The 27,812-nt window shown below is 41.1% G+C and overlaps 1 protein-coding gene across 1 annotated transcript in view; it reads right to left on the bottom strand.

The window, feature by feature from the left end:
- Positions 1 to 27,812, bottom strand: part of SH3RF3 (SH3 domain containing ring finger 3) — a 237,705-nt gene that overhangs the window by 67,186 nt on the left and 142,707 nt on the right. Inside the window, exons 2-3 of the mRNA XM_088530028.1 lie at positions 22,591 to 22,866; positions 15,789 to 15,884 (exon numbers count right to left, since the gene is read on the bottom strand). Of these exons, the coding sequence (XP_088386154.1) occupies positions 15,789 to 15,884; positions 22,591 to 22,866 (372 nt within the window). The remainder of the gene's footprint in view (positions 1 to 15,788; positions 15,885 to 22,590; positions 22,867 to 27,812) is intronic.

Here is a 27,812-nt window from a genome sequence, read left to right as displayed (position 1 = left end):
TAACAAAGACTCATTAGTAAGGCACAATTTAAAATCATAGAAACATAGAATCCTTAAGGTTGGAAGAGACCTTTAGAGATCATCTAGTCCAACCCCCCTGCACAAGATACAGCTTCATATAATGTTTTTGTGTCACTCTTTGTAACCAGCCACTATCACCTTTTTAAGTTTATTGCCAGGAAGGGACAAGCAAATGTGGAACAGATTTTCTGAAGGCAGTTTATCCCTATAGATGTTTGAAACCTCAAACAGTGACTGAAAACAGGTTTATTTCATACACCCAGAAAATACAAGAAATATAGTATATGCACTTACTTGGACACATTCACGCAGAAGAATAGCTGTAAAAATATATTTTAGGAAAAAAGTAGCCAATCATTTTTGTCTATGACACGGTTCTTTGAAATGTAGAACTGGTTAGTAATCTCTTTCCTTGTCTTACAAGATCTTTCTCAACTAGCAGTAGGATCACTTCTAACACATGGAGGAGCTGAAGGAATGTAACATATTAGAACAGCATGTGCTTGGGCGAGCGTGTCACTATGATCTTGCAGGATGAAAATAAATGATGCATGCGGCAAACGTAAACACTAAGCCTTGGGTGGTGGACTGGGATTTCTTTTTCTTTTCCTTTTTTTCCAAACAATCTTAAGATGGAAATAGTTCTTAGGGATACAGAACAAACACATGGCTCAGCGAATCCCAGAAAATGTATAATCTGCTGCAAAGTCTGCTCAGCAGTAAAGCATAACTAGTAAATTTATGGAAATTAACTTCCAAATTGATGAGAAGAATAAGCATACAAATAAATATAATGGCATTAGAAATAGAGGAACTCACTGAAAAGAAGCATATTTCTACATTCCCCAGCACCCTCTGAAACAACTCCAGCCACCTAGTCGTTAGCTCTGAGTATGAAGACTACTTTACTTTCGATCTGTCATCTCTGAATCTCAGATCTGATGCGAGTCTTCAGTGTGCCTAAGGATTTCCTTCTCTTTTCTTCCTATCTGTCCTCTATGGGCACCGTTTCTTTTCATAATGAGATGCTCATGATTGCACCAAAGCTCCTTTGAAACCAAATAAAGTAACTAAATACAGTTTTACTCAACACCAGCAAGAGTGGGAGAATCCAGCTTATTTTTGCTTATAAATTATTCAAAAAGCTAAATAAAAAAAAAATGCAGACATGAATTCATGTGTTTGATCCTAATTCCTTTGAAGTCAATGGCAAAACTCTAGCTACCTCCAAGGATGGAAGGATTGATGCTTATCTGGCACCAATTTCAGTAGCAGGAAAGTCTGTTAGAGCCAGTCAGGAGTACCCTGACAACTGTTTTTTTATCAAAAAAAATGCAGGTTCATCAGAACTGAAATACAGCTCTCGAATATGCTAGTTTTGACAAGACATCCATCAGGAAACTGTTTTTCAGATCATTGATCAGCTAAGAAATACAGCAGCAACCTGTCCTGCTCTGGTGCAGTGACTCAGGAACTCATGTGGGAGACCTGAAACATGACTGCCACTTTCCTGGAGAAAGCCACCATGCCTACAGCTATGCTGAGTCTCCCTCACTCTTTCTCTTGTTAAATGGAAAAACTCTGCCATGACGCTCTTTGAGGAATACTGTGGAAACTGTTGAAAATTGGAGTATTAAAACAAATGACTGCCAAAATAAGGCACGTCACTTCAAATAATTATCAAAGGGCCTGTGAACCAGCCAATTCCACACTCACACTGTAGTAAGAAAGTTTGTCTTCTTCCTTGCAGTGCTGGCCACAAGTTACATGACTAAATAAGCCACAGATGACTAGAGACTACATAGTGTCATTTTGTTCATTCTTCAAGATTTGTTCTTCAAAAACAAGGCTGTGCTTGTAATGTTCGGGGTTGTGTGAAGGAAAGAACAATATCACAAATTCTTTTTCTTTTTTTAAGGAAAGCACTTGCTTCAAGCTTATTCCGATAAAGGATGAGGGAAGCATTAAGAATATATGCCGAAGTCATTTCTGAATGTGTTTACAGGAATGTTCTGGTGGACAATGAGAAAAAGGCCTACCTAACACCCCACATCATGCAATATTACCTGCAGAAAGCAGAAAGCTGAATAAACCTGAGAATGTTCTGGAAGTGCAATACAAGGAGCACATTTCATGTATATTTGAGGAAGCAAGGAGTCTTTGTCGATGTGATTTGCAACTTTGTGTAGAATAAAGAAATCTCATGCAATTGAGGGAAATTAAGTTTTACTTCCTGCAACCAAAGATTACCTGTAGGCAATCACACAGAAATAAATGTACTGTTGTCTCTATCTCTGATAAAACAGCAAAATGAAGGATGAAAGCTTGTGCCAGGAAAATGGTTTAGTTCAATTGTTTGTAAAAGGAACTTCAAGTAGACATCGGCACTAAAAGGTTGTGATAAACATTCCCTTAGTCTCTGTGCACTATATATAGGGAAGAGCCATTTTTGAGGACAAACTGTTCTGGCTCCTGCTTTCCAGATACAAGACAGCAAAGGAATGTGCTACAGGGCTGTTTGTAATACAACAAGGTCCCCTGGGATTGTATAGCTTGACAGCATGTGCAGGGAGCTCCTGCTACAGTTGGCTACAGAACAGGGGTCCTTGTGGTGGAGAGTTGCCCCATCAGCTCTGAGTTCACACTCTGTGTTTCACACAGAGCAACCAACACTGAAAGATGTGAGGCACCAGCTCAGCGGAGTTACAAAAGCTGCCCCTCCACCAGAGAGCTTGCCCAGGCACTGCATTCACTGTTTGCCAATCTGGGTGAAAACAGCAGCAGCAACAACAACAAAAAACAACAAAAAACAACAGTTTTGGGACATGATGTGCTACTGTTTCCAATGAGAGTCTGATAACACCCTAGAGGGACCGTTCTGTGAAGCAGGAGATGAACTACGTGCAAATGGCCACAAAGCAGGATATGATGATCTTCTGTGATTGTCTGTGGGAGATAGGACCTGCCTATGCTGATGGCATTTAAAATCTTTTTTTTTTTTTTTTCCCTGAGAGGCAGAAGTTACCAGCCTGCATTTGTTGTCTCGTACTTGCCCTATCCTGCTATTAAGCTGTAAGCTCTGCTTTAAATTATTTGTGCATTTAAAGTGCCTGCTTCCCACATAGATTTGCTGATGCCTGGTAATACAGCACAGCTCTTCTGTCAGTGAGAGCACTAATTTGCATCCTTCTCTTCCCTGCACTTTTTGCACAGTTTTTATGTAAGTTTGTCTTACCTTGGAGGCCTTTATGCTTCTGTCATATTTGGTAAAAAGTGGAAAATAAATTTGAAAGGTATTGGAAAGGAGTGGCTGTTAGACATGGCATAATCATGTACAACTCAGTTGTTTAGAAAGCCTGAAAAGGCTCTGAAAGCTAGCTTGTAAGACAAGAAAATGTGTTTTCTATGCAGTGTGATGATGTAATCAGGTTCACAACCTTTTCCCTTCATTTTCTGGAAGAAAAATCAGATGAGGCTGAACTATGATGTATTCCCTCAACTCTGCAAATTCGTGACTGAAAATAGCAGCATTCAGCCTCACATTCACAGTATGACTGACTTTCCCTTAACTAGAGGAACCATTTGTAGCCTTCTTTGGAGAAGCAGAGATGTTAACATATGACTGGGTACAAAGCCGAGGTCAGAGTCAAATGTCTCTCAACTGACTTGTCAACAGCTGCAGTCAAGAAGTTCACTGAACTTCTTGGCTATGAAACCAGAAAATGCTATTTGTTCTTCCTGAAACTGATTCTGGTTTGGTGTACAGGACACGTACCAAGCTTCATTGTCACGCAGTGAAACCGCTTGGACCTTTCCCTCCAGGATATGTATCTGATGCTGGGTTCATGCTCTGGTTCCTATCAAAGTGTGCTCTGCCATGGGTGTCCCCGTTAGATAAGAGGTGTGCTGTTCCACCAGTGCCAATGAGCTATGAGCAGATCTGTCAGGGTGCTCAGGCACATGTGTCACGTTACTGCAATAAAGTACGATGATTGCTGGCATTAGTCATTTTTACGACATCCATATGCAAATGTTGTTTATGTTAGCATGCTACAACTGGAAGGAATTTGGAAAACCACTGCTCTAGGCCATGCTGTTTGAGTTCTGAAATGGCAAAATTAATGGACTAATGAAAATTCTGCACAGTAGGAAATCTTTCTGAAAGTGCAGAATACTGATTTGGAGCGGGGGGCAGGGAAAGAGTCTTCTCTTTGTGGAATTACTCAAGTTCAAATATTTTCCTAATACATTCCTTTCTGAAAATGGACTAGCTTGGGTTGCACCTATATTCTCTAGGCAGAGAGACGACTTCTGCCCAAGGGAACTGAATTTCAGAATTTCCTTTTGCAAACTGTGACCACATCATGTGATGCAGTCACACAGAGAAATTTGCTAATAACACTTTTATTATTTTTGTCATTAAACGCTGGAGAACTCCCTCCATGGATCAGCACCCCATTGTGAGAAACATTATAAAAACATTCTGCAAAAAGACAGCTCTTGCCCCAAAGAAATTGCAATTTAAAATGAAGACAAGAGACAGCATATAGATACAGATAAAGTATAACATGAGACAGTCTTGCCAGCCAGATGGGCAGAGAACTTGGCACACCATGAGTCTTCTGCAGGCATGACAGCAAAGAACAATCTTAGAGAGAGAGGTCTGGGGAAGCAATGCTGATGTAGCTGTGCGGATGTTTTTGTTAATGCAGTTGTACAGATGTTTTTGAAGCATTCTTCACAACACTGAGGAGCACCGTGGAAGAAAACAAGTTCGAAATCTGAGAAAAGTCACCAGTATTGCTAGCTGATCAAAGTCAGGAGTTGGTATTTCAGTGGTAATTAAAAGATTGTAGGTAGAGTAGGAACCAAAGGTCTGCAAATGAGAACAAGTTGTGTGCGCTGAGCATGATAGAAAAAGGGCAGCCAGAAGTCTGCAGAGATGAGAAATGGCAGGAGATGAGGACTCTGGAGGGATATGAATGAGGCAAACCTGCATTTGCTAAGGATCAAAAAGAAAAATTTTGGAGTAATCCAGGTATAGGATGATAAAGAGTTTGATCTCTGTGAATGTTCAGCAATCACGATCTACTGTGACCAAAGACTAGGAGTGCCAGCCACCTGGATAAAGGGAGCCAAGTGTGAGGATGTGATTCCCACTTGCAATACCTTTATTACTTGCCATGAAAGCACACTATACCCTCTGCAACTAATGACCAAATGGCAACGGTCACATGCAAACTCCAGCAGTGCACTGCATGGTGACCTCTGGTATACATGAAGCAAAAGTTGCTCTATGCAAAAGCAACCAGACGCATCCCTAGATCAGCATGGAATTGTCTTTGCTATGACCTTATATCTCCTTTTTTTTTGAGACCGATTCAGTTCTCAAGATCCCGCTTGTGCCAACACGGACATATAAACAACAAAAACTAGAGGTGGCATTTGAGAAGGATCATGGTGCTAAGCAGCTGCTGCAGAGAAGTACCCCCTCTCCTTTTTCCAGTTGTTATGGGGCAGAAAAGCCCAGCATGGAGCTTCCAGACCTTGTCATGGCCCATGACACTGTTAGGAATGAGGTTATCATGCACTTTTATAGCCCTCCTCCCACCTCAGGAATTCATATACTCAGGAAGAGGAAAAACAGACAGTCACTGAGTAAGGTACCCCTGAGCAGAGAGCCCCCTGAGTAAAGTCGGCTCAGATGAAAGGGAGCAAGAAGATGCCCAGCAAGAAACAGCCCATCAGCCTTACTTCCCCACTGACAGCAAGGCACTTGCCCTCCTCCTGCAAGGTTGCTTTCTTCTGGGGGAGCAGTTAGGGGAGGCAGAGCTCCCTCTGCTCCCACTTCCCTCTCCTGAGTCACAGAACAAGAGGAGGGAGAGCATCACCAGGGTGAACCCACCACTGTCCCAACGTTCTCTTGGTTTGCCCCAAGGTTTCCAGAAAATTTCTATTATGGAAAAATTCTATTATGGAAACCTCTCTCACGAAACTTCCTGCCAGCCTGATTCAATTGCGTCTAAACAGATCGGAGGCCTTCAAAGTCAGATTTAGAGCAGGGCGCTCCCTCCAGCCTTACTGAAATGGAGACTAATATTATTAACCTTGTTTATGGAGTGCTTAGTGCTGCTTTTTCATAAAATAATAACTTAATAAAATAATAAGATAAATTCCGGGAAGACTTGGAGGAAGAGTAGGTTGCTTGCACATAGCCAATGTTCCTTGCCTCACCGTTTTGGTGTGGTGGCTTAGAGCACTGCTCACTGGCAGTCTCACCTGCAGAATATCTGTGAAGGGAGGATATTAGTGGCCAAATACCCTACTTTTTATTTTCTCATTTTCTGTCCTTTCCTCTGTGATAGCACAGATGTTCATGTAACCATGCAGTAAGTGGGATGAGGGAACAAATGTGACTGAAAACTGAAAATTCAAAGACAACTAAAATGAGTAGCTTTCAACAGGATGAATTCCTCAATCCATCTCAGTACACAGCCACATGTCTGGTCATCGTGGCACAAGGGAGGCAGCAGGAACATGTTGCCACAGATGAAGGAAAAGCAGGGCAATCCCTTTGGCAGCAGCCCTGTCTTCTATCAGAATAAAATAACCACAGTAACACACTCCCAAATAGTGCAACAGAACATGAACAGTGGCTGATCTATTTTGTAAAGCAATAAAGGAAGTAAAACCAAGAACTTGCACAAAACACAACGGAGTGAGCAGTTAAGAATTCTGTGCTCTCTATGAGAAAATCTGGAAAAGATGGAAATACCCAAATTAATTCCAACTCCCTCTCCCTGTTTCCCATTTTTGTTTTTAATTTGGTTGTACTGATTCTGTCTTGTGAACTTGGTTTTCTTGATGCTCAGCACTAACACCTAACAAAATGTTAGGGGATTTGAGCCTTAATTCAAACATCTGTTTTTGGCTTACATAGTCACATTTTTGGGCTAAAGATCAACTTCACGTTAGTTTTGTTGTTTGAGGAAAGCACTCAGTACACATCTGCACTCGCGGGTCTCTCATGAGCACTACAGAGAATGCTCAGCGATGCCAGGAGCTGTTGCAGGAAGAAGTAATTTCATCGTATCAGGAAGCTATTGTTCTTGAGGCTACTGTTTTTGAAAGATTTAAGGGTCAAGCCTAACCAAACATTGTGCTTCTTCATTAAGGCAGAATAATATTTACGTAACATGCTATCTTCTGAGAACTGAGACGAGAAGGGGCTCTAGCAGGCATCCTCCAGCAAACCATACGGCAGTCATTTACGGTATTACAGACACCAGCTCTCCATCCTGTCCCTCTGTCACACCAATAACAGGAATGGCAGGAGATACCGTGAGCCTCCACCTCCTCCAGGCCCGTCCACATGATGTTACTTTAGCAGCAGGCTCACTTTTCCTTGGCAGTCCCAAGGCTAATCCTGTGGTTGATGTATAAAAAGATTTTGTCTTCTGTCCTGAGGCTGCTGGTGCCAGCAAAATGGCAGGGAGGACATCTGATTTGCCAGGGAGCATCTCCCAAAGCTTCAGTGTACTCGTCTGTGGCTGCATTTTGGCTGTTGCCCTCCATCGTTGGACTTTTACAGAACAAGGAGAGCTCTTCAAGAAGGAAGCTAATTAAGACACTCACATACTCTAACAACAATGTCAGGAAACAAAAAGAAAACTGTCTAAGAAATAATGAAGTTCCTTAGGATATTGTTTTTTACTAACTGCTCAACAAATTCAATCATCTCTGTTGACATCTAGTTCTTCAGTATACATCCATACATTAGTTCTAGGTGAGTGAGACAGATTTTCTTTTGAAAGGAAAAGATATCGAAGAATTTGGTGCAGCTGGAAGGATCTTGAGAAACTGTCAGAGGTGACCAATGGCTGGAAAAGACAAAGCATCATTCTCGTGATGCCTTGAGAGAGGCACCAGATTACAGATGATGCCCGAGGACTCCGAGGCATTGCACACAGTGCCTGGGAAATGGCATAGGTCCCCTCAGAAACCTGTGCTGTTACTGAACTATATTACTCCTCAGTGAGATGTAACAGAAGAACATTAACTCTGCGGCAGGAACCAAACTCAGTGTAGACATAGCAAGACAGAATGGCATGTAGGAATGAAAAGCATTTATTGGAGTATACTCACAGCTTGGGAGCATTGAGGAGAAAGGGAAGAGCAGAGAAGCAGCACTCATGCTAATAGCATAGGGAAAGCGACAGTATATTTAGAACATAGCAGGGTCAATCCCTGTCATTTCATGCTGTGGAAGGATGACAAACCGGATTTTGCAGGAAATCCATGAGTGGGCTATGGCCAGAGATCAAAGTCTTGTTATCCTCTCAAGAACAAAAGTCAGTCCATCTAACTCAGGTATGTTTTTTGCTTCAATTTTAGGTACCTGATAGGCAGAACTTCCAGCAGGAATTGGGAATGCCAAATTCAGACACCAAATTTATATGTATGCCTTTGAAAGCCTCAGGAAATTGACTTATTTGCACATGTTGCATGTCTAGGTTGGCTAGACTAGAAACTTGCAGAGATATTTCTGTAAAATAAATCTAGAAAATTAAGACAAATGATAGTGGGGAAGATATTCCTGAGTATGACAGCTGGCCAATTTCTAGTCCTACAGTTTCCAAACAGTAAGAGGTGCTAATAGTCTGAATGTGGTTTTGATTGATAGAAAAAAAATTCTCATAATGTAGAAATCTGAATTGAAGTTAATTATGAGTTCATTTACTTCAGAGTAAATATGAAGAGGGACAAGCAAGAAAATACCTGTAACTAAGGCTACCAGTTTCAAAAAGGCAATTTTTCACAACCTATGGCAACATCTATCTTTACGTATTGCTTCACATCACAGCTCACCGCAGGTGTCATGACTGGGCTGGAGAACTACTCAAACGTGACATGACTCCCATGATCTCAGTACAGCAAATTCTTTTCTGCGGTACCTATCTGAGACAAATTTGGGGCATAACTGAAACACGCTCCCAGATACAGACACCAGAAAGCAATCCTGCCTCCTCTTGTATACATGTAGCCTAAGGGAAGTGATTATTAAAGGGCTACGGAGCTGAGGAGCTAAACTAATCTAACTCAGAGGGAGCCTGGAGTTTGTCTAAGTCAGATGCTGACAAATCCAGGTAAATTTCCATCCTAAAGATGGAGGAAAATCTTATAGAAATCACCTAAAATAGAATATATTAGAAATTAACAGAGAACTTAAGAGGAATGGAAAGAAAAAAAGAATTGCCCAAAGTCAATCATCTAATTTAAATTTTACATACGATATCAAAGAGCAAACATTTTTTTTTTAATTATATAACCGAAAGGGAAAAGAAAAAAAAACAAGCCATTATGCAGGTGAGACAGAGATTAAAAATAATGTATGTATTACTCCAAAACTAGCAAAAATTGTAGATCAGGACAAGGTTTCCAGTAGCAGTAGGAGATGCAAATACATGAAGATACTTCTTGACTGTCTTATGAATGCGATTGCATATTACCCACTTGTCCACGATAGCTGAAGTCTCACTATGCAGAAATGAGTGTCCTGTGTTCTTATTAGTGAAGAGTAATATGCATTGAAAGGTGACAGCCTGCACTATAAACAAATGCTATTACACAGAAATCCTAGACCTTTGGAATTATCTTTCATTTGGGCTATATCTTTCTCATGTAGAGAGCACAAGAGTTTTCACTTCCAAAAATGAACAGGGAGGCTGCTCAAAACATTTATATAAGCTACAGAGACTGAAACTGACAAAAGCAGTCAGAACAAGGCACTGAGAAGATGGATATATTCCAGAAATGTGCAACAGACTTAACTATAGTTTTCCCTAATGAAAGGCATGGCATTTGGATGTTAATCTACTTCCCTCTTCCAACTACTAATATTCTTAGTTCTGCATTTTTTAAAGTTCTTTACATTATTATACCTTGCATGTGTGAGTCAAAACTTTAAAACAATTATTTTCATCCATGATACTATGAACATGCCAGAGTGAAAGCCTTAAAACAATGTAATTATGAATTTTGAAAATGCATATCAATAACAATGCTTTTCAGTAGAAATTAGCTGAACACCTCTTAGAGCTTACATTATTGTCAGCTTAACAAGATTCCTATTCCATTTTTATCTGACACATGGAGGGAGAGAGAGAACAGAAAAAAATCAATTCTGGTATTAATGGATATAATTCTTAACTCATTAGCGTTACACCTACTTACTACTGGGATAAATTTTCTCCTCTGAGATTTAGTAAGCCAGCTTTTCTGAAATCATCTATCATTTCACTCTATCCATTGCTCAAAAGCTTCCATTTTTATTAGTATTAAATGATATTAGGAAGACTAAAATGAGCCAATTTGGCAGTCCTGAAAGACAGCGATTGTACATTCTTTTAGGAAAGGGCTTGAAACAAACTTTACTCCAGTGACTGCCTAATGCTTCTATTTTTTTTTTTTTTTTTTTTGAAGGATGTCATAAAGGAAACTCAGGAAGGTGCAGAAAATGCTGCCATAGAGACCACACATATATAAATGAAAGGTCAAGCTCAAGGCTGAATTCATTTTTAGAGACCCATACGTACCTGTCTGTCCAAACAGATTTAGGAGAGAGAAAATGTAGACAAGTAGACAGGGTAACAATTATTTGTTGACGTTGTTGAAAATGATCAAAAACATCTATCACAGCTAGAAACACACACACATGCACTCTCCTAAACTCTTAAAAATATAACTGCTATGACTGCCACTAGGAACATCAAGAGATGTGAAAAATACTAAACTAGGAATTGGCATATAGAAAAAAGCATAAAATCTGCCATGCAGACTGAATGCCAGACTGTGGGCCAAACCACCAGGAATATATATATAAAAAATATATCATGTTCGTTATCCATCTGGGCTATAGGAAAGACCTTGCTCTTTTAAAGTGATTTTTTGAGTCTCCTTCTTAGAGTAGATAGTTATCCTAAGTTGTCAGAGTGAAAACACACTCACTTATCTATTTGCCAGCTGTTAAGCACAAATTCTGCTTGAAACAGGGGTTTCTGTGACACTTTTATGCCCACGGCTGGGGTCCTGCCAGATATGCGTGGATACCCTTGTCTGGATTAAGGTAATAAGCTAATTTCATCATGTAAAATCACTGCTTCCTTTAAGAATTGCATTTGGTTTCATCAATATTTACCCTGCTGGCTGAACCCTTCTAAAAATTGACTTGCCAGAAGTCCTTTTTTTTCCCCTGATGGCTCAAGGGAGCCACTGGATCTATGCTGCAGAGCACTGATACCATCAAATCTGCCCAGTCTCCTCCTCTCCTCCTCCCTCTCTGCTCGGCTTCTGCTACACCTCCCTTCCATCTTTTTTTTTTTTCTTTTTTCTGTGGAGAACAGAAGATCCCCATAACTCTGCTATGCTGCTCTGAAAAGAATTTTTTAAATTCCTACTATTATTTAATCACAGCTTTCAGTGCCCCTGCTGCAATAAAACATAACAGTGGGCTGGCACTTCATCAATAGTAATTTGCTGACATTACAGTCACAGTAGCACTGGACGTAATTGCCCTGCTCTACCACTGACTCCATAAGGTTTCTTGATCTTGGTCAATATTTCTTTGCACTGGGGCTATGGTGAGAATTTTTGATCTAACAACTCAGCTTTGTAATTTACACTTCCTGACCGTCTGCCTAGGATTCATTCCTCCAGTTCGTCAGCACCCTCTCCAGTCCCCAACTTCATTCTTGATATTTAAATTTATTCGAGCACACTGTATTCTTCCTTATCCTCAATTTTACACATTAAAGCACAGCACTTAACTTCTAAACTGAGATAACTGCAGTTATTAGATGTGCTAACGCGAAGACAGAAAAATAAGAAAAACTTAAGACTTTGAATTCCTTAGAGGTCCACAGTCTTGCTAGCAAGAATAGGATCTCAGATCACATGGATTATTAATAAGATGTTTGTTGCAGGACAGAAGGCACCTTGAGAATTAATTTGATTATGTGGAGTTTTCTGTAGACAAATAAAACACAAATTATGACCCCAAATGTTTCCTACTGGCAATGAAGGATGACAACAACAAAATAAGAAAAAAATAATGTATATTCTTACTGACAGAACATACGGTGTGTGAGACACTTTAAAAGTCACCATTGTGACTGCAAATATTTATCACTTATACTATTGTAGCTTCCCAGAGTTTGAGACAGGGATGACACTATGGAGAGAAGAAAAAGCTTCTCCCCAGAGAGCTCTCAGACCACATCTCAGATTGGGTGGCTTTGCAGGAGGCATGCAAGTACCCTTGCTAGATATTTAAGGAATGAGACATAGAAAACGTCACATTATACTGCATGTTATATGGCTATGTGGAAAACCGCACATACTGAGATACGCATGTTGTAAAACACCACAGGGAGCTAGTATATTTTAATACTTTTGTTGAGCTTTTTGTGTCACTTCTCTATGAAAACATAGTCTTGCTTTAATAAAGCGGCCTTCACAGGCACTGCGGAGTCCATTATAGAAGTGGACCACTGTAAAACTCAGGAACACAGGGCGGAAAGAAGATGAAGGGAGTTGAAGAAGACACTGCAGCCCTTTATGTCAGCCAGCTGACAAGCCCAAGTGCTAGAGGCCAGTGGAGCCCTGATTGATTATGAATTCCCTAATTGGTTGCTCTTCCTGAGAGTCACCCAGGAACAGGTCAGGCGGCAGCAGTAGCATGGCAGCTCATCCCTCCTTCCACCCTCACTGTGGCTTAAAAGTGAAAATGTTTGGTAACAGAGTACCTGCAAGAGTCCTCCTTTCATGTATTCATGGGTGGGATGTTGCAGAGCTTTTCCACAAAAAAACTCCTCGTCAAAGGTGGGGTAGAGCAAGTGTTATACTCCACCGGTCGTGGCTGTACTCCAAGATTTCTGAAGAAACCAGCAAGTTATTCTAAGGCCCCAAGGCTCTTGCTTGTCCCATAGGAGTAGCCTGGGGACACTAGTGCCTGCCATTAGATTTGGACTATGGGCTGGAGTTCACTCCATCCAAAGCCAATGGCTTTAGAGTCCACTCCATTCAAAACCCTGTCCACTTTGGCCAATCGGTTCACACCAACGAAAGATTACCACACAAACTAAGCTTTGCTTATTCTGCACATTCTGCCAAAGTTTTCAAAACCACTTAATGAATTTGGACACACTCAAGGACTGTTTTTAGATTCCAGTGCTATTTGTTTAATGGAATTACTTTATAAGCATTGTTGTTGAGATTTTCAAGACTTTTGGGATTTGGGCAACTGATTCCTCTTAAATTTTAATATAAAGTAACATCTGAATCTGACAACAGTGAGCTACTTGCAAATATCCAATAGTTGAATAAGTTCATTTCACAGCCAGAACAAGGCTTCCATTCACAGGGATATGGATGAAACAGGTGGCTGACGTTTCTGTCTGGAGGATTATTTCATGTTGGCTATACAAACCATGGTGCAAGTTTTCACACCCATGTCATCCAAGTGTTTCATTTTAAAAGGCCTTTAAGCCTCCTGATATTAAATGTATATTGATAAATATAAGCATGTGCATACAAAAGTATGTGTAAGTATATACCTGTGTTTATTTGCTATGTATGAATGTATATGCACATGCACATTTATAATTCCTTGGTTGTGCGTGCCTGGTCATTTGATGTGTTTAGAAACTCCAAATATTGCTGTTCTTACTCTGCACAGCAGTATCCCATGTTCCTCTGTGGCTGCCCAGGATGTGCTACTGCTTGGAGGACTTCAGTGGGACACATTTCCAACAGGGTGTTTCTCAGAGGCTTGGAGCCCTTCATCCTAAAACAGCAGTTATCAAAGGGAACAGGCATGTAGGGGTGGGAGAGGGATCAGACCCTACAGTGTTCAGGCAATGCAAGCACATATGGCCTGCAGGCAAAGCTAAGTTGGGGGAAGGTTGCAGCATGAAATAAGGGCTGGGAGCACTGAGATCCCCATTTTGCTCTTTCTGTAGTAAGGTTCAGGACAGTCATATTGCAAAACAAGGGAGAGGAAAGGGAAGAGATAAAGGATAAGATCTCGAGAAACCCTAGCCTCCCATACAATCACGAGAAACTGAGAAGGTCTTACGGTTTCAGAATGAAAGAAAACTACTCGTTAACTTATGTGAGGCAGCGGGTTTCCCAATAACAGCCCCTACACATTCTGCTTTTAATATTAGTTGACTGTGCGAATACAATAATATATATATATATATACACAATGACAGTTTATTCCAAATTGGTCATTGTTGGAGTTAATAATTAGGCAGTCAAGTACTAATTATCTCTGCTTTGTCCCCAGTCATTAAGAAAGGCATTTGGTGAAGTAATTTTGGAGGAATGCATTAAAGCTGGCCACAGTTGTGTGGCTATGTGTGCGAGAGACACATCGTCCTAAAGAGTTACACCAGTATAAACCTCAGAGCAGGATCAGGGCAATACTGTTATCTGGGAGCTCCAGAAGCTCTGAATATCACATACAGAATGCAAACAGGCTGCACTTGGGAAAAATGCACACATGTGTGGTGCTCAGCATTTCTTTGCACCACTGTTCTGTCCCTAAAAGAGGAAAGCTTGACAAAAGCATTATCTGGAGCTCAGAGATCAGAACAACTCTCAGTGAGTGCACATCCATGTCGTGGCTGCTAGAGCTCTTCTCCTAAGCAGGGGTTGGCTGGCTGGGCAAGGGCACAAGGATGTACAGGAGTAAAAAAAGATGGCAAAATGGGACTGCTCAGAGGACATGTGACTTAAGTGTTTAATCTAAAATAAATGTCTCACATGTCTTAAGGAAAGTGTTTGGGGCAGGAGCACTCCCAAAGACTTCAAATATAACTGTGGAAGACATCCAGCTAAATTAATGCTGCAGATCCAATATAAAAGGAAGACTTTGACCTCATGCAACACTCCCAGAATAAAAGGTGGACAGATGAGAGCCAACACTGGTAGGGAAAGGCTCAAAGAGCCCTGTTACGAAGGTTGCCCTTATGAGCCAGTCACTGCCTTCCCCTATGGAGGCAACTGCATTAGGTGTGCTTGAGCCAAAGCACACGCTGGACAAAGATTTCCCATGGCAAACGTCAAAGAGGTTCTGTGGGAATCAGCAGAAATATGCCGAGCTACAGGAGATGAGAATCTGGCCCAGGGATGAGAGACTTGGGCACAAGGTTTGAGCTGTCCGAGTTCCCACAGAGGCAGTGGACACGTGTAAGGCCCCCTCTGCAGAGCTGTGCTCTCCAAGCACAGCTGAGCCAGCCCAGCTGCTCCTCATGTGCCTTCTGACAGCAACTGGGATAGCAAAGCATTTGCTGGGAATGCAAAGAATGGGAAATGCCATGGCCAAAGGAATGCAGGGAGCTGCAGGCGGCCGTCGGCAGCACGCTTCTCTTGTAAGGTGAGTGAACTATGAAGCACAGTGAAATCCATTGCTGTGACCATCCTCCTCTCTCTTCAATATGTATTGTAGAGCTTGTACAAAACCCACTGGATGAGGATCATCTGGATAGTATACAGCACATATTTTTGTTAGCCACTTTCCATGAAAATGACCACCATCAGAATATATTCACACTGTGCCCTAGAGCAAGGCATCCAAATTTCCCTTTTCAGTTATTCCTGTATAACTTCTCATTTAAGGATCTCCATGGTTATCCTACTCTTGAGGGTGCTAAAATAAACACAGGAGGCCAAGAAAAAACGCACACAACCTCTCATGAGCTTACCTCAACATAGAGGATAGGGAAAATGCCAATCTTGTCTCCCAGCATTCCTTCTGCCCAGTTATCATCTACCCTCCTGATGACAGTTAAAATTTCATCCTAAAATCAGAAACAGACAAAAAAAAATCAGAAACAAACAACAGACAAAAACAAGTATTTTCTTCTACACTGAGATGTCAGTTTTTACAATTACCCACATAACAACTTAGGAAGAGGCAGCACACACCACATAAAAATCCTCCCTGAATCTTGAGCCGTCCAAGTTTGTCCTCCAAAGCATATTAAACAGACTTACAGACAGCTGCAGTTTGTGCTAGCTGCCAGAGGCTCCAAAGGCCTGGGAAAAGTAGGTAGGAACAAGTAGGTAGCCTTTAACGCAAAGGAGAAAACACTTAAGCACAAACCAGCCCCTGTGCTCTTTTATTCTAAAGAGCCTATCCAAGTGTTTGGTTGCTCCAGAAGAAAATTCAAAGGGAAGTCCCAGTGGAGAACAGGCAGAGCAGACATCCAACATGAGATGTAAGGTATAGCATGAAGCGCTTAGAAACTAGCCTGCACTGCATTTTGGTCTCTTTTTTTTTTTTTTTAATGTCATGTCAAAGAGCAAACCACGTAAAAATGCAAGAATATTATAACAATTCTTGCATTGAACTGTTGCTTTGACTTCAGTTTACATTAAGTTAGTTTTGCAAAAGCAACACATCAGTGGCATTTTAAATCTTACAGTTAGTCTAAGCAAAATTACAGAAATCTCAGCTGAAGATGCCCTTTTCTTGATTATGGGATTAAGAAAAGTATAAATAAATAAGTTTCATACTGCTCAAAAGTTCTCTTGATGGAGTCAAAACTGAAAACTCACCAGTGATTAGAAAAGCTCACACAACTTGAAAAAAAAACCTGACTTACTCTTGTTTGGGATGCTTAACTCACTGCCTGATTTGTGCTGTTTTTTGTGTGCTTGAGATTGTTATAATCAACAAAGACTTGAAGGGGTTCCAGTTGTTACAAATACTGCTGAGGAAAACCTTCTCTCCATACTAAGATCTCATGAAGTGTTTCCTGTGACTAGTGGAAAGCAATGGTCTGAAAAGATGCTGCAAAGTTAAGTTTGATGATCACTCATTTTCTCATTGCTTCCCATCTTATTCCAACCCTATGCAGAAATCAATTAAAAAAAAAAAAACAAAAGAAAAAAAAAAGAAAAACATCTTTCTCCAGAAGGCTGAGGCTGTTCTTAACCTTTCTTTTATTTTCACCACTCGTTACTGTTCTAGGAAAATAAAAGCACACTTACCTACATGCGCTAATACTTCATGTAAATAACCTAGCCATGAGGCTGTTCAGGCAAGGGAAGGATTTTTTGCAGCTACTTCTCCTCACAGAGGGACTAAAACACATCAAAATTCCTAAACTAGAATGTATTGACAATGGTTTTAAATGGATAGAAAGGGATCAGTGCAATGATGTACTTTGCAGTTTTTGAACTTGCCTATTTTGAACATATGCATTTTGAAATAGTTTAAATGTTTCCCTTGATTTATTCCTCTCAATGCTCCATTATGGGAAAGCTAGTGAAAACAGACACAGACTGAGTCCTTCAGCTATTTATTACAGCTGGAAGGATGCAAGAATAATTTGTGCATTTAATTTCCTGAAGAAACAGATAGTATCCCCTTCCAAAGCCCTGTCTGCATGGACCGTTTTTGATCTGTGTAAAGAACTGACAGTAACATAGCTCTGTAAAGTTTCCACATGCTCTTACAAGAGTCTAATTATAATAAATTTAGCATGTTGGTAAAGGGGGTAAATGAGGAAAATAGGAGACCGAATTGCTTCAATAGGACAACCTGTTCTAGTTGTTCAGCTACTTTCTCAAAAGGCTTTTTATAAACCTCGAAGCATGATGAATTTATACTTTCAAGGAGATATATCTATACATCTATCTATGTGCACGTGTGGGTATAAAAATAAAAAACACATACTTATACACACATATACATGTATACGCATGCACACACAAGATTAGATACTAAGAAAAAACTCTGTAATTGTAAAAACACTGAAGTGCTTGACTGGATTTCTTGGAGTACCTGTGGACTATTCTTTCCTCGTGTAGGCTGGACAGGCATCTGGCAGGAAAGACTTATCCCAAGCTGATGCTGCTTTAGGATGGGGCATGGAATGGGTGACCTTTCAAAATACCTGCTTTATTTTCAATAGACCTATGATACCTGGGTGAATTTCTCTATATTTACTTTAGCTAGGCTGTGCCAAATTTGGCTACCAAATGTATGAGACAATCAGAGAGCTGCACATCAAGAAACATGCTGACATTCATAATGCTTATCTTTGTAGGAGAGCAAAGTGAAGATCCTTGAGAATGTTTTCCATTATGGAATTCTTTTTCAGAAGGATGTTGAAAAATACCAGGGATTACAACAAATCCTGAGACATCACTGAAATTCTTTATTAGTAGAAAGTTTCATTGAATTCACAGCCCAGGACATTGTTCTACACACTGGGCTGGCAAAAGTTTCAGCATGAACTATTTCAGTGCTTTAAAGTAGTTGGATAGCAATGCTACCTATATATTCCTAGAAAGGTTCCCAAAAGGATTATGAATAGCAAAAAGCCACAGATCTCTTGGCACGCCACTTGCGTCTTCTAAACTTCACTATTTCACATCTACTAAACTGATTTCCAGACAGCACAAGTGAATCCAAGCCTAAAATCTCATTTCAATGGCCAACAGTGTGTACTGCAGTTTGACACAGACACCTTGTGCCCTTTTTTTTTTTGCCTGTTGCTGAAGTTTCTCTAATTATTTGTTCTTTCTTCCTTGTTAAAGTCCCTCTATTCATCAGTGCCTGGCAGCCTTGCCACAGGCACGTAGGGCCTGCAGTTCCAGTTTCTAATCATCATCAGAAAGGAAGCCAAAGAGAAATCACTTGAAAAACAATCTGACTGACAGAGAAATGAACCCTTTTGTCGAAGAAACAGCACAAACCTGTGTCCAATAACAGGCGTGATTCACAGCCTGATTTTCACTCTAGTCATTAAGGGCCTTTAATGAAGCAATATGAAGCAGATGCATTTGCTGTTCTGTAGAGATGGCAACTCCAGCTAGCGCATGAGGGAGACTTCAGTGGCACTGCGTGGCACTTGGTGTGCCTGCCCGTGGCGCTCACCAGCTGGCAGGATCCAGTAGCTGCTACAACAACTCCACTGAAAAGCAAATGCCTCTTGGATTGAATGCTAACAGGCTAGGGTGTCACTCCGTAGTGAGGAACTGGGATTGGAAGCGATAGCTCCAAGATTGACCCAAAACTTGCTAAGCACTGCTGAGGGCTGGGATAATAATGTCAGAATAAAAATGGCAGAAAATGGAGGAAATAAAGGAAGGAAATAAATGAGAGACTGATTAAAAATGTAATGAATAGTAAAGCACAAGAAACAGTTGATGCTACCCTGACAGCTTTGAAACTCCTCTACCACTGGGACAGAACCTTCAAAGGGCCACACAAACTCATTCGTGGAAAGCGTGGTCAAGAACTGAAATAGCACTGTGTATTAAATTTGGACTCATCCAAAGCACGGAGTAACTACACACACAGACCATACTATGATTGCATAAGATTTACACTATTGTAGCTGAGAGCAGAGTCCTTTTGTGCTTGGCTTATACCAGCAAACCTAGCCCAGAGAAGGCTGAATCATTTCTTAAAAGCAGAGACAGCACGAGTCCAGGCTCATACTGTGGTATCGCATAAGAGGACATTAGGAAGCTGTTTTAAATGAGTATATCCCAGATGCATGTGATGAGACTCTGCAGGTCACATGCTGATTGCACTGTGCTTGGGGCAATCAGGAGCAACACTTCTGCAGCTGCTGGGGGCAAACTGGGGCAGAACTGACACCGGGCTGCAACCAGTCATTACAGAGAGCAACATAACTGCTAGATAATGGATTTGGCTGATCCCTGCCAAACCCTGCGTGAGAATAGGTAAGTTGCAGATCCAGGATGTTTCATCTTCTTGTGGCCACTGCAGAATGCGAGGCAGTGGGAGGACCTGGTGCTTTTACACATGACTAATTCAGGAAGAGGAGTCAAGGGCGTAACTGAAAAAGATTTGACTTTTGTTCATTGCCCTGGATACTCACGATGGAGATTTGCCACTTTTATGCTTACAGCCATGCATACAAAAATACTATAACTGATTTTTCTTTGGCCTTTTGACTTCAGAGCTTTTATCTACAGGAGACAAAAATGGACAAATGGCAGCAGCTCTCTGCAGCACTGCTCATGAGGAGCACAGCAAAACACCCTTCATTTCTTTGCATTCCATCTCTGGTACAGCAGGACATTTTAATTTTGGAAAAAAAAAAAAAACCTACCAAGAGGGAAACCAAAATATCATTCCTTTCCTTCATACATTCATTCCTTTGGTTTTCTTTATTACACCTACAGATATTCTGACTGCACCATAACAAAGGGGATGGGAAAAAAAGGTAAGTCAAAAAAGTGCAATAACTAACATGGAATATCCCTGTATTTGTTGTCCCTTCTTGTAGTTTCTCCTGCAAGAGAAATTCTTCTATAATACAAATTTACAAGTAGTTCTAAATGCCTCATAGCTTTAAATGAGCTGCAGGACCGCAGATAGGTTACCCTGGTTTGTATGACTGATGTGCTGATGCAATTCCTCTACCTGAGGAAAGAAAGAGATTGCTTAAAAGAAATTGAAATCAGGCCCAGGATCTTCGGATGCAAACAGTGACATTCAAATGATGAATATTACTCTGAGTGACAAATCATATCCACAGCAACACAGTGCTCACGACTATACAAAGAACTGACTACATCAGCAGGTGATCTAAAATCTGGGCTAAACAGCAACCTTTATCAGCACAGGTGACAGCTAAAATTAGCATTGAGGGAACTGTTGAAAACATGACCGTAAGGTCCCGAGATGAAGAATAGATTATTCACTGTCAGGGAGAACAGTAGGCAAGACAAAAAGAGTTACAAGGTGACAGTGCATGTAGTGGAAGGAACTAAAGAAGAAAATAGCAGTAAAAGTGAAATCAAACCCTCTTTGGGGAAAACACAATCATCAGGGATAAAAAGATGGAGATAGTAACATGAGGGTGATTAAAAGGAGAAGAGGAGGGAGTAAGACTAAAGTTGTACAGAAGAAAAAAAATCTGCATGTCAGAAACACATCAGACAATCAAGAAAATGAAAACTATCAGCGTATGAAGGCAGTTATTGTAGAAAGGGTAATGGTACCAAGTAGACAAAATACAGAGGTGTCCAAGAAAGGCCCTGCTCTAACAAAAGAGATGGCAACCGCCTGCCATACTAATGAAGCTACTTAGGTTGTGCAAGCAGTGAATATTGCAAGGCAAGAAAGTTTGTTTATCCAATATGCTGCTATCACTACCCCTGTGCAAACACTGGAAAACAGCACATCAGCAAGTGTATTTACTAACAGTATCTTCAAGATCTGGCTAACTTTCTGCCATTGTATATCTACCACTTGTCACCTTCTCCAGGGAGGCTGGATAGCCACAGCGTTTGCACTGCGTGCAGTCAAAATGCTTTGCTTGCCACAGAGCAAAACTGCTTACAAACCTTTTGTTAAATAAATATGAAAAATATTTATTCCTATATATTCTAGGAAATTGCATTCTGCAAAAAAAAATGTGGCACAAGCAAAAAGGATGTTACATTTGGTGAGAAAATTATATGCTGCAAATAATTCATTCAGCTATAATAAGTAGCCTCAAAAGAAGAGGTCAGTAAAATCCCGGTGAAGGATATTTTTATAATCTATTTCATATTCATTTCCAGCATAATTGTTATTACTTTATGTTATACTATAAGAGCTGCGGACAGCTGAAACAAAATAGCATATGACAACGAACAGGTTCCCTGTGGCATCCAGTGCCATAAATTAACATTAGGGGATATGCTTTATTTTAGTATGGATTTCTTGATATCCATGAAGCCCATCTTAGGACAATACAAATTGCTAGGGTAGGGAAGGGAGAAATAGGGGGAGGGGAGATGAAGAGAGAGGGAAAACGTGACAGTTTAGTTCCAGTGGAGATTAAAATCTCAGTTTTCCTGCATTTCAGATGGAATTTCTTAAACATTTTGATTTAAAAAAAACCCAACATTTAAAAAATGTCTGTATTTTAAAATGTTTATGCACTTAAAATAGGAAATACTGTGCTATATGATTGCAGTATATTTCATCTGCTAGTTGGAATCTGATAGGACACAATGTAAACTTTGAAGTTAAATAGCATTTTGAAACAAAATCCTGAAACATCTGATTCAATAAGGTACATTAAGAGACACATTTCCACTTGAATTTTTTTCTGGAATTGAGTCATTCTTGCAGAATATCTCAGTGTAGATGAATATATGAATTTTAGATAGAAAAGTCTTCTCAGCAAGTGTTTAGCCAACACTAGTTGTAGATTTTCCCTGTGTTTAACTGAACCTTGCTGCATATCAGGCGAGGCACCTCAGCGCTTCGTCCTTCAGACAAAGCAGGAGCACTTTGCTGAGCAGGGAGCCAGACCGCATATGGCAGAATGCAGGAGAGGTGCATGTGGCCACCACTGCACAAGTAGCATGTCTGGACCATGCCATGGGAGGGGATCTGCCAGGGCACATGGTCCATGTGTCCCCTGGGACCAGCACTGTCCCTCTCCAGGCTTGTCTGCCAATACCTTCACATCTCCTCCTCAGGACCTGTCACCCGCTTCCTCTCAAATAAAACACCTCCCTCACCTTGGTGAAAGTCAAGCAGTCCTTATCTTGATCTTTATCCTTTATCTCAAAGTCGTAAAGTGCTTTGCCCTGAGGTGGAGCTTGCGGGAGAGGCTTGATACACTGGATGTAGCTGGCGGGGAAGAAGCCGTGGTTTCCATTGAGCTCCCCGTGGTACCAGTTCTCATCCACCTTGCGTCGCAGGATGATGATGTCCCCCTTGTTAAACTTGAGGTCTCCAGGCTCCTTCCCCTCATACGTGTAGAGAGCTTTGCCATAGGGCAGCTGAGAAGCACTCTGGAAAAGCAAAAGAAGCAACAGCTGTAAGTAAACTCAAACTGGCACCGATTTCCTTGTCCAGGTTCCCTTCAGCAGTGAGCAAACTGGTAATCTGTGACTATATAACCCCAATGACTGTCCGAACCCTTGAACAGGCCATACATGAAAACTGGGGTAAGCATGACACTAGTTGTCCTGTCAGATCAGGCTCTGCAGCTATGAGGAAGCACCACAGTTTTCTGGAAGTTCAGCTGAAACCTACAGGACCTCTCACACAACCAAGCAGTGTCGGTTAATCTGCAAAATAACCTATGCAAGTAGCGGCTGCTGATTGAACATGTAAAGGATGATGTGTCTGAAGATAAAATAATGTCTAAGGATAAAATACTAATAAAATAATTATCCCATATAGTTTTATACAAAAACATTTGGCCTTCAGGCTTGCTTTGGTTTCTGGAGCACAGCAAGATAAATAAAACAAATGGGAAGACTCACATGATTTTCAAAGTTGGCAAGCTGAAAATTTTTCCTTGTGTTTGTTTGAGCAACTTCAAACATTTTTGAATTTAAAGCTTTTAGTTTAGCTTCTGATTTTGCAACCAAATACTCCTAGTCCTCTCAAAACCCACAAGTTTCATGCTGTACATTGAGGGCTACTGTAAACAGTTACAATATTCTTTGTTGCTTCTGAATTAATGTCCCTGGGGAAAAAAAAAAAAAAAAAAAAAAAGCAGAACACACAGAATGCCTCAAATCGTTCCTTTAGAACTAAAAAGAGCTCTGAGACTTTCGCTCTCATTAAAATAAATAAATAATTAAAAATAAAATCACAGCACAAGGGTAAAAAAAAAGCCAAAAAAAGTGAATAGCTCAGCACAGAAGTAAACAGGCAACATAATTCTTCTCCAGTGGAAATGACCTGGCTGTGCATAATGCTTCCTAGAGCCCATTTTGGCCTGGTGCAGGAGTGTTTCACTCAGGCTGCCACTGTTTGGATGATTTTTTGGTGGAAGTGCCAGTTTACTCAGCCCTTGTCCTCGCACCAGCCAGTTCTTGCATGCGGCATCTCGCAGAGCAGGGGCATCTGTGCCCTACAAAAGCTCCTTAATACACAGTGTGAACCACTGCGGGGCACGAATGGTGAAAAGGTGCACTGCTGTGTTATCCCGTGACAGTTTTTTGTTTTATTTAGCCTAACCTAAGAGTCAGTTTGCAAATGTCAACCCAAACATGTAGCAGCATGTACCATAGAGAAAGTAATACTTAATGGAGCTCTGTAAAATCAGCCTTCATAAATTTTTTTTTGAGAGACTCGTTCATAAGTACGACATAGTTTTCTGTTGCTTATGGTGTGCCCTACAGGAATAATGAAAATTATATTTAATAAAATAATCAGGTATTTCTCAGGGTGTTTCTTGGGCCTGTACTTTTGGATGGCATCTTTTCTTAGCATTCATATGCATAAGAATAGCACTCCAGTGGTTTCAGTAGAGACAAGAAATGGAGTGGCCTAACATTTCTCCACCCCAAGCAGAAAATGAGATGCTTCATTTAATTATTTGATCTCTTCTAAAGCACCAAGTAGGGGCACTTTTAGACATCAATGGTGTATTAAGTGGGATCTGCCCTGGTTTTGTGCTCTTTCTGTAAGAGAAGCAGAATTAGCAGCCTGCAGTTTATACTGCTTTCTAGCCCAGTCTCTCATGTCTGGTTCTAGACACCATATGGCCTCTGCAGCGCACCGATACAGTACTGATCACAAAGTAAGTTCCTGAGTGCGTCTTCACACACAGGTTTTAATTTACTCACTTTATTAGGAGGGGTTTTAGTAGCTGTAAATATCTTGGAAAGCACATGCAACAGATCTTTTCATCTACTTTACATTGTAAGGGAGCAAGTCCAAGAGGCACAGCTACGCAAAGTGCTGTATTGCTTGGGCTGGGGTTTAATTTCATTGAACTGTGCCCCAGCTCTCTGCTTTTTCATTACTCATTTGTCATTCCCCTCTTTTTGTCTGCATTCTTTTTGATTTTGCCATATATGAATGAAGATATCCAGTTAAAGACCGATATTTTGGAAGCACCTTCAAACATAACAAAAAGGAGTAAAAATACAGACAAGAAAATCAACAGCCAGCTAACAAAACATACATCAAACAACCTCTGCCAATTCACTGTAGCATCCTACTGATATTTTTCTCTCTGGCAGGATGGTTATTTCCCTTGACACCAAAGCCTGCCTCTCTCCCTAGCATTTTAAAGATTAAGCATGCAATACCATCAAGGTAAGGCATAGATTGCATTACCTATTGGAAACCAGAAGAAATATTAAGCTGGAAGAAAGACTACAGAGGCATGCAGTAATTCAGAAATAAAAGATTCATTACTTTAACTCATGCTGAGAGAAGACAATTTATCAAACAGTGAGCAGGACTTCTGCCAGGTGTGCAATGAACCACTGCTGATCCAGGCCCAAGCCTGGCAAACATGCTCCGTATCAGTTACCAAGGACGGGGCCTGCTTATTCCCAAGATCTTTGCAGGAATTCAAGGTCAGATCACTTTCCTTCATTTTTAATCTCTTTTATTTTTTAAGCCTTGTTTTCCTATGTTAAAAGTGAATGGCCCTCACAGTTGCAGAAGAAGCAACTGGATTTCAGTCAGTCTCACTTCTCATCAGCAACTTTCTTGTGCTGCATATGCTTGGCCTCTACTGCTATTTTACTGAGCTCTTTAGAAAACGATTCAGGTGTTTGCTGCTTAGTCTGAGGAAGATGCAGACTTTTAAATAAAAGAAACAACTGAATTGCACAGATCTTAGCCCCAAATTTTAATTTGAAATCTGTCACTGTTTAATTTGGAGACCTTGGATCACAAAGTATCTGCAATTTAGGTGCTTTGAGCTCCTCTGCTCCTCTCTGGCCTGCGTAAGTTCCGTGCCCAGAGCTACATATGCTGCAGCACAGACGTGTGGCCAACTGGGGCTAACTGGGGAACACATCATCTGCCTTGGGACAGAGTCCTCCTCAGAAAAGAACCTGCACATATGGTACCCAGGTAACCACTACCAGCAGGAAGGTGTTTCCAGGATAAAATGTTTCAACTGTCAGCTAAAGTTGTTTAATTCTGAGCTGCAGCTTTCTGATTAAAAAAAAATCTGAAGAAAACATTTTTTAAATAAAAATGCTTTATCAGAAAGGTTCTCTCCCATGTAATTCTGAGCTAGTCACCTTCCACATACACTTTGCTTCACTTGAGTCCCCCCATTCGAAGGCAGGGCTATCAGCCAGGACTGTTTGCAGACTCATGGACAAACCCTGAGAGCCTGGCTTGGAAGTAAGCCAGTCTCATTTTCTCTTTGGAAGTTTTGCCCTGTGTCCTGCCCTATTTCCTCTCAACTCTTTGTCCCACCCAATGGCATTTAGTGAGACACAGCATCTTCAGTGAGCCCAGATGGTTGTCTTTAACAAAACTCCTAAATCTAAAACAGGCTGTGAAGTATCATCTAAAGGTATGCCTTGGCATTAGACTAAAGAAAGCCAGAGGCAGGCGATGGCTTTGGTGGGAGGCAGCGAAGAGCACATAAGGATGCTCCTGCAGCTGCAAGCATATGGACACACTTTCATCTTGGTCCCTCCTTCAGCTCCTCTTTTTTCCCTGTCTCAGGACAGCTCTTGGGAGCACTACAGCATCAGCAAGCTGCAGAGCCCCAAATGGCAACACCTCCTCGCCACCCTCCTCATGCCTGTTCCCCAGCCAAACCTCTCCCTTGACTGTGTCCCCATTTGGGACCTCCCAGCTGCAGGATGCAGCTCCCTGGCCTGCCACAGCCACGCGGTGCTGCCCACACTCATGTCCCTTTCCAGCATGTGTGGCCGCCCCAGGTCAGGTTGACAAGGCCCTTCGCTGCGTGTGTTGCGGCCTCCTTCACACGGCACCTCCTGGATGTCGGCTCTGGCGCTGTTCTCCTGCACCCCTTGCTGCTCTTTGCCCCATTCCCACAACATCTCATCAGGCAGGACACAGGCAGCTTTGAAATGAAATGGCCTCTGCATGTGACAGCGTATTACGGAATTGATTTGCCCTGGTGATTTATAGCTAGGTTAACTGGAATTCAGCTAGGATGTGTATTATATTTCACATCTCCGTGTGCACCCATACAGAGCGAGAGGAACAAAGAAAGGAAGAGCGTAAGGAAGTCTTGGGCAATGGCAACGACTACTTTTCTTTTCCCTGCCAGAAAATGCTTGTTGGCACAACGCTGAGCTCTGCCAAAGGTTTCTTTTATTTTTTTTCAGCAATCAATACTGACGTAAAAGCCTGAAGCGTTAATATGCTGAAAGCCCCCCTTGCACAAGACTTAATGATATGTTGGCAACTCAATCATTCTGCATTTGTGTTTCAGCAATGTCAAATGGCAGCAGTTTAAGCAGAAACCTGCTGGCAAATTGACAAACAACAGCCATGGAGCAATTAACTGGCAATGCTGGAGAATTTTTCATTGCATATTCCGATGAACAAAAGAAGAACATGCTTGTTGCCAATAAAATCTTCCAGTAGAAAGCTTTTCAGAGCACAGGTAGAATAGATCTGAAGTTCTGGAAAGTTATGGTGAAGAGACATGTTGTCAATATGCTCCAAAACAATGCAAGTTTGAGTATGTGTCAGAGCTTGCCAGCTTCTTCATGTGACACTCGATGAAGGGGGCTACTGCTAAAAAAAAAAGAAAAAAAAAAGGGGTCTCACACTTGCCCAAGTCCATTGCAGGTCCCTACAAAACATCATTTTGATACCTCACACTATTTGGAAGTGAAAACAAAACCCTCGCTGTGTGTACAATGAGTTTTTCTTGTGACTCACAGCAGTGAGTAGGTGTTTAACTTTCTGTACCTATGTATAATTAGGAAGGGTGTGCACTGAAGACAGCACTAAAACCCAAAATATAAAACAAACCATGAGGTACAGG

Source organism: Tinamus guttatus, unplaced genomic scaffold, assembly GCF_059628265.1.
Source record: "Tinamus guttatus ecotype Peru unplaced genomic scaffold, ASM5962826v1 Tinamus_guttatus_pri_ptg000030l, whole genome shotgun sequence".
Taxonomy (NCBI): domain Eukaryota; kingdom Metazoa; phylum Chordata; class Aves; order Tinamiformes; family Tinamidae; genus Tinamus; species Tinamus guttatus.
The sequence above is the reverse complement of the archived record's forward strand: the minus strand, read 5'-3'. Positions and strand labels throughout refer to the sequence as shown.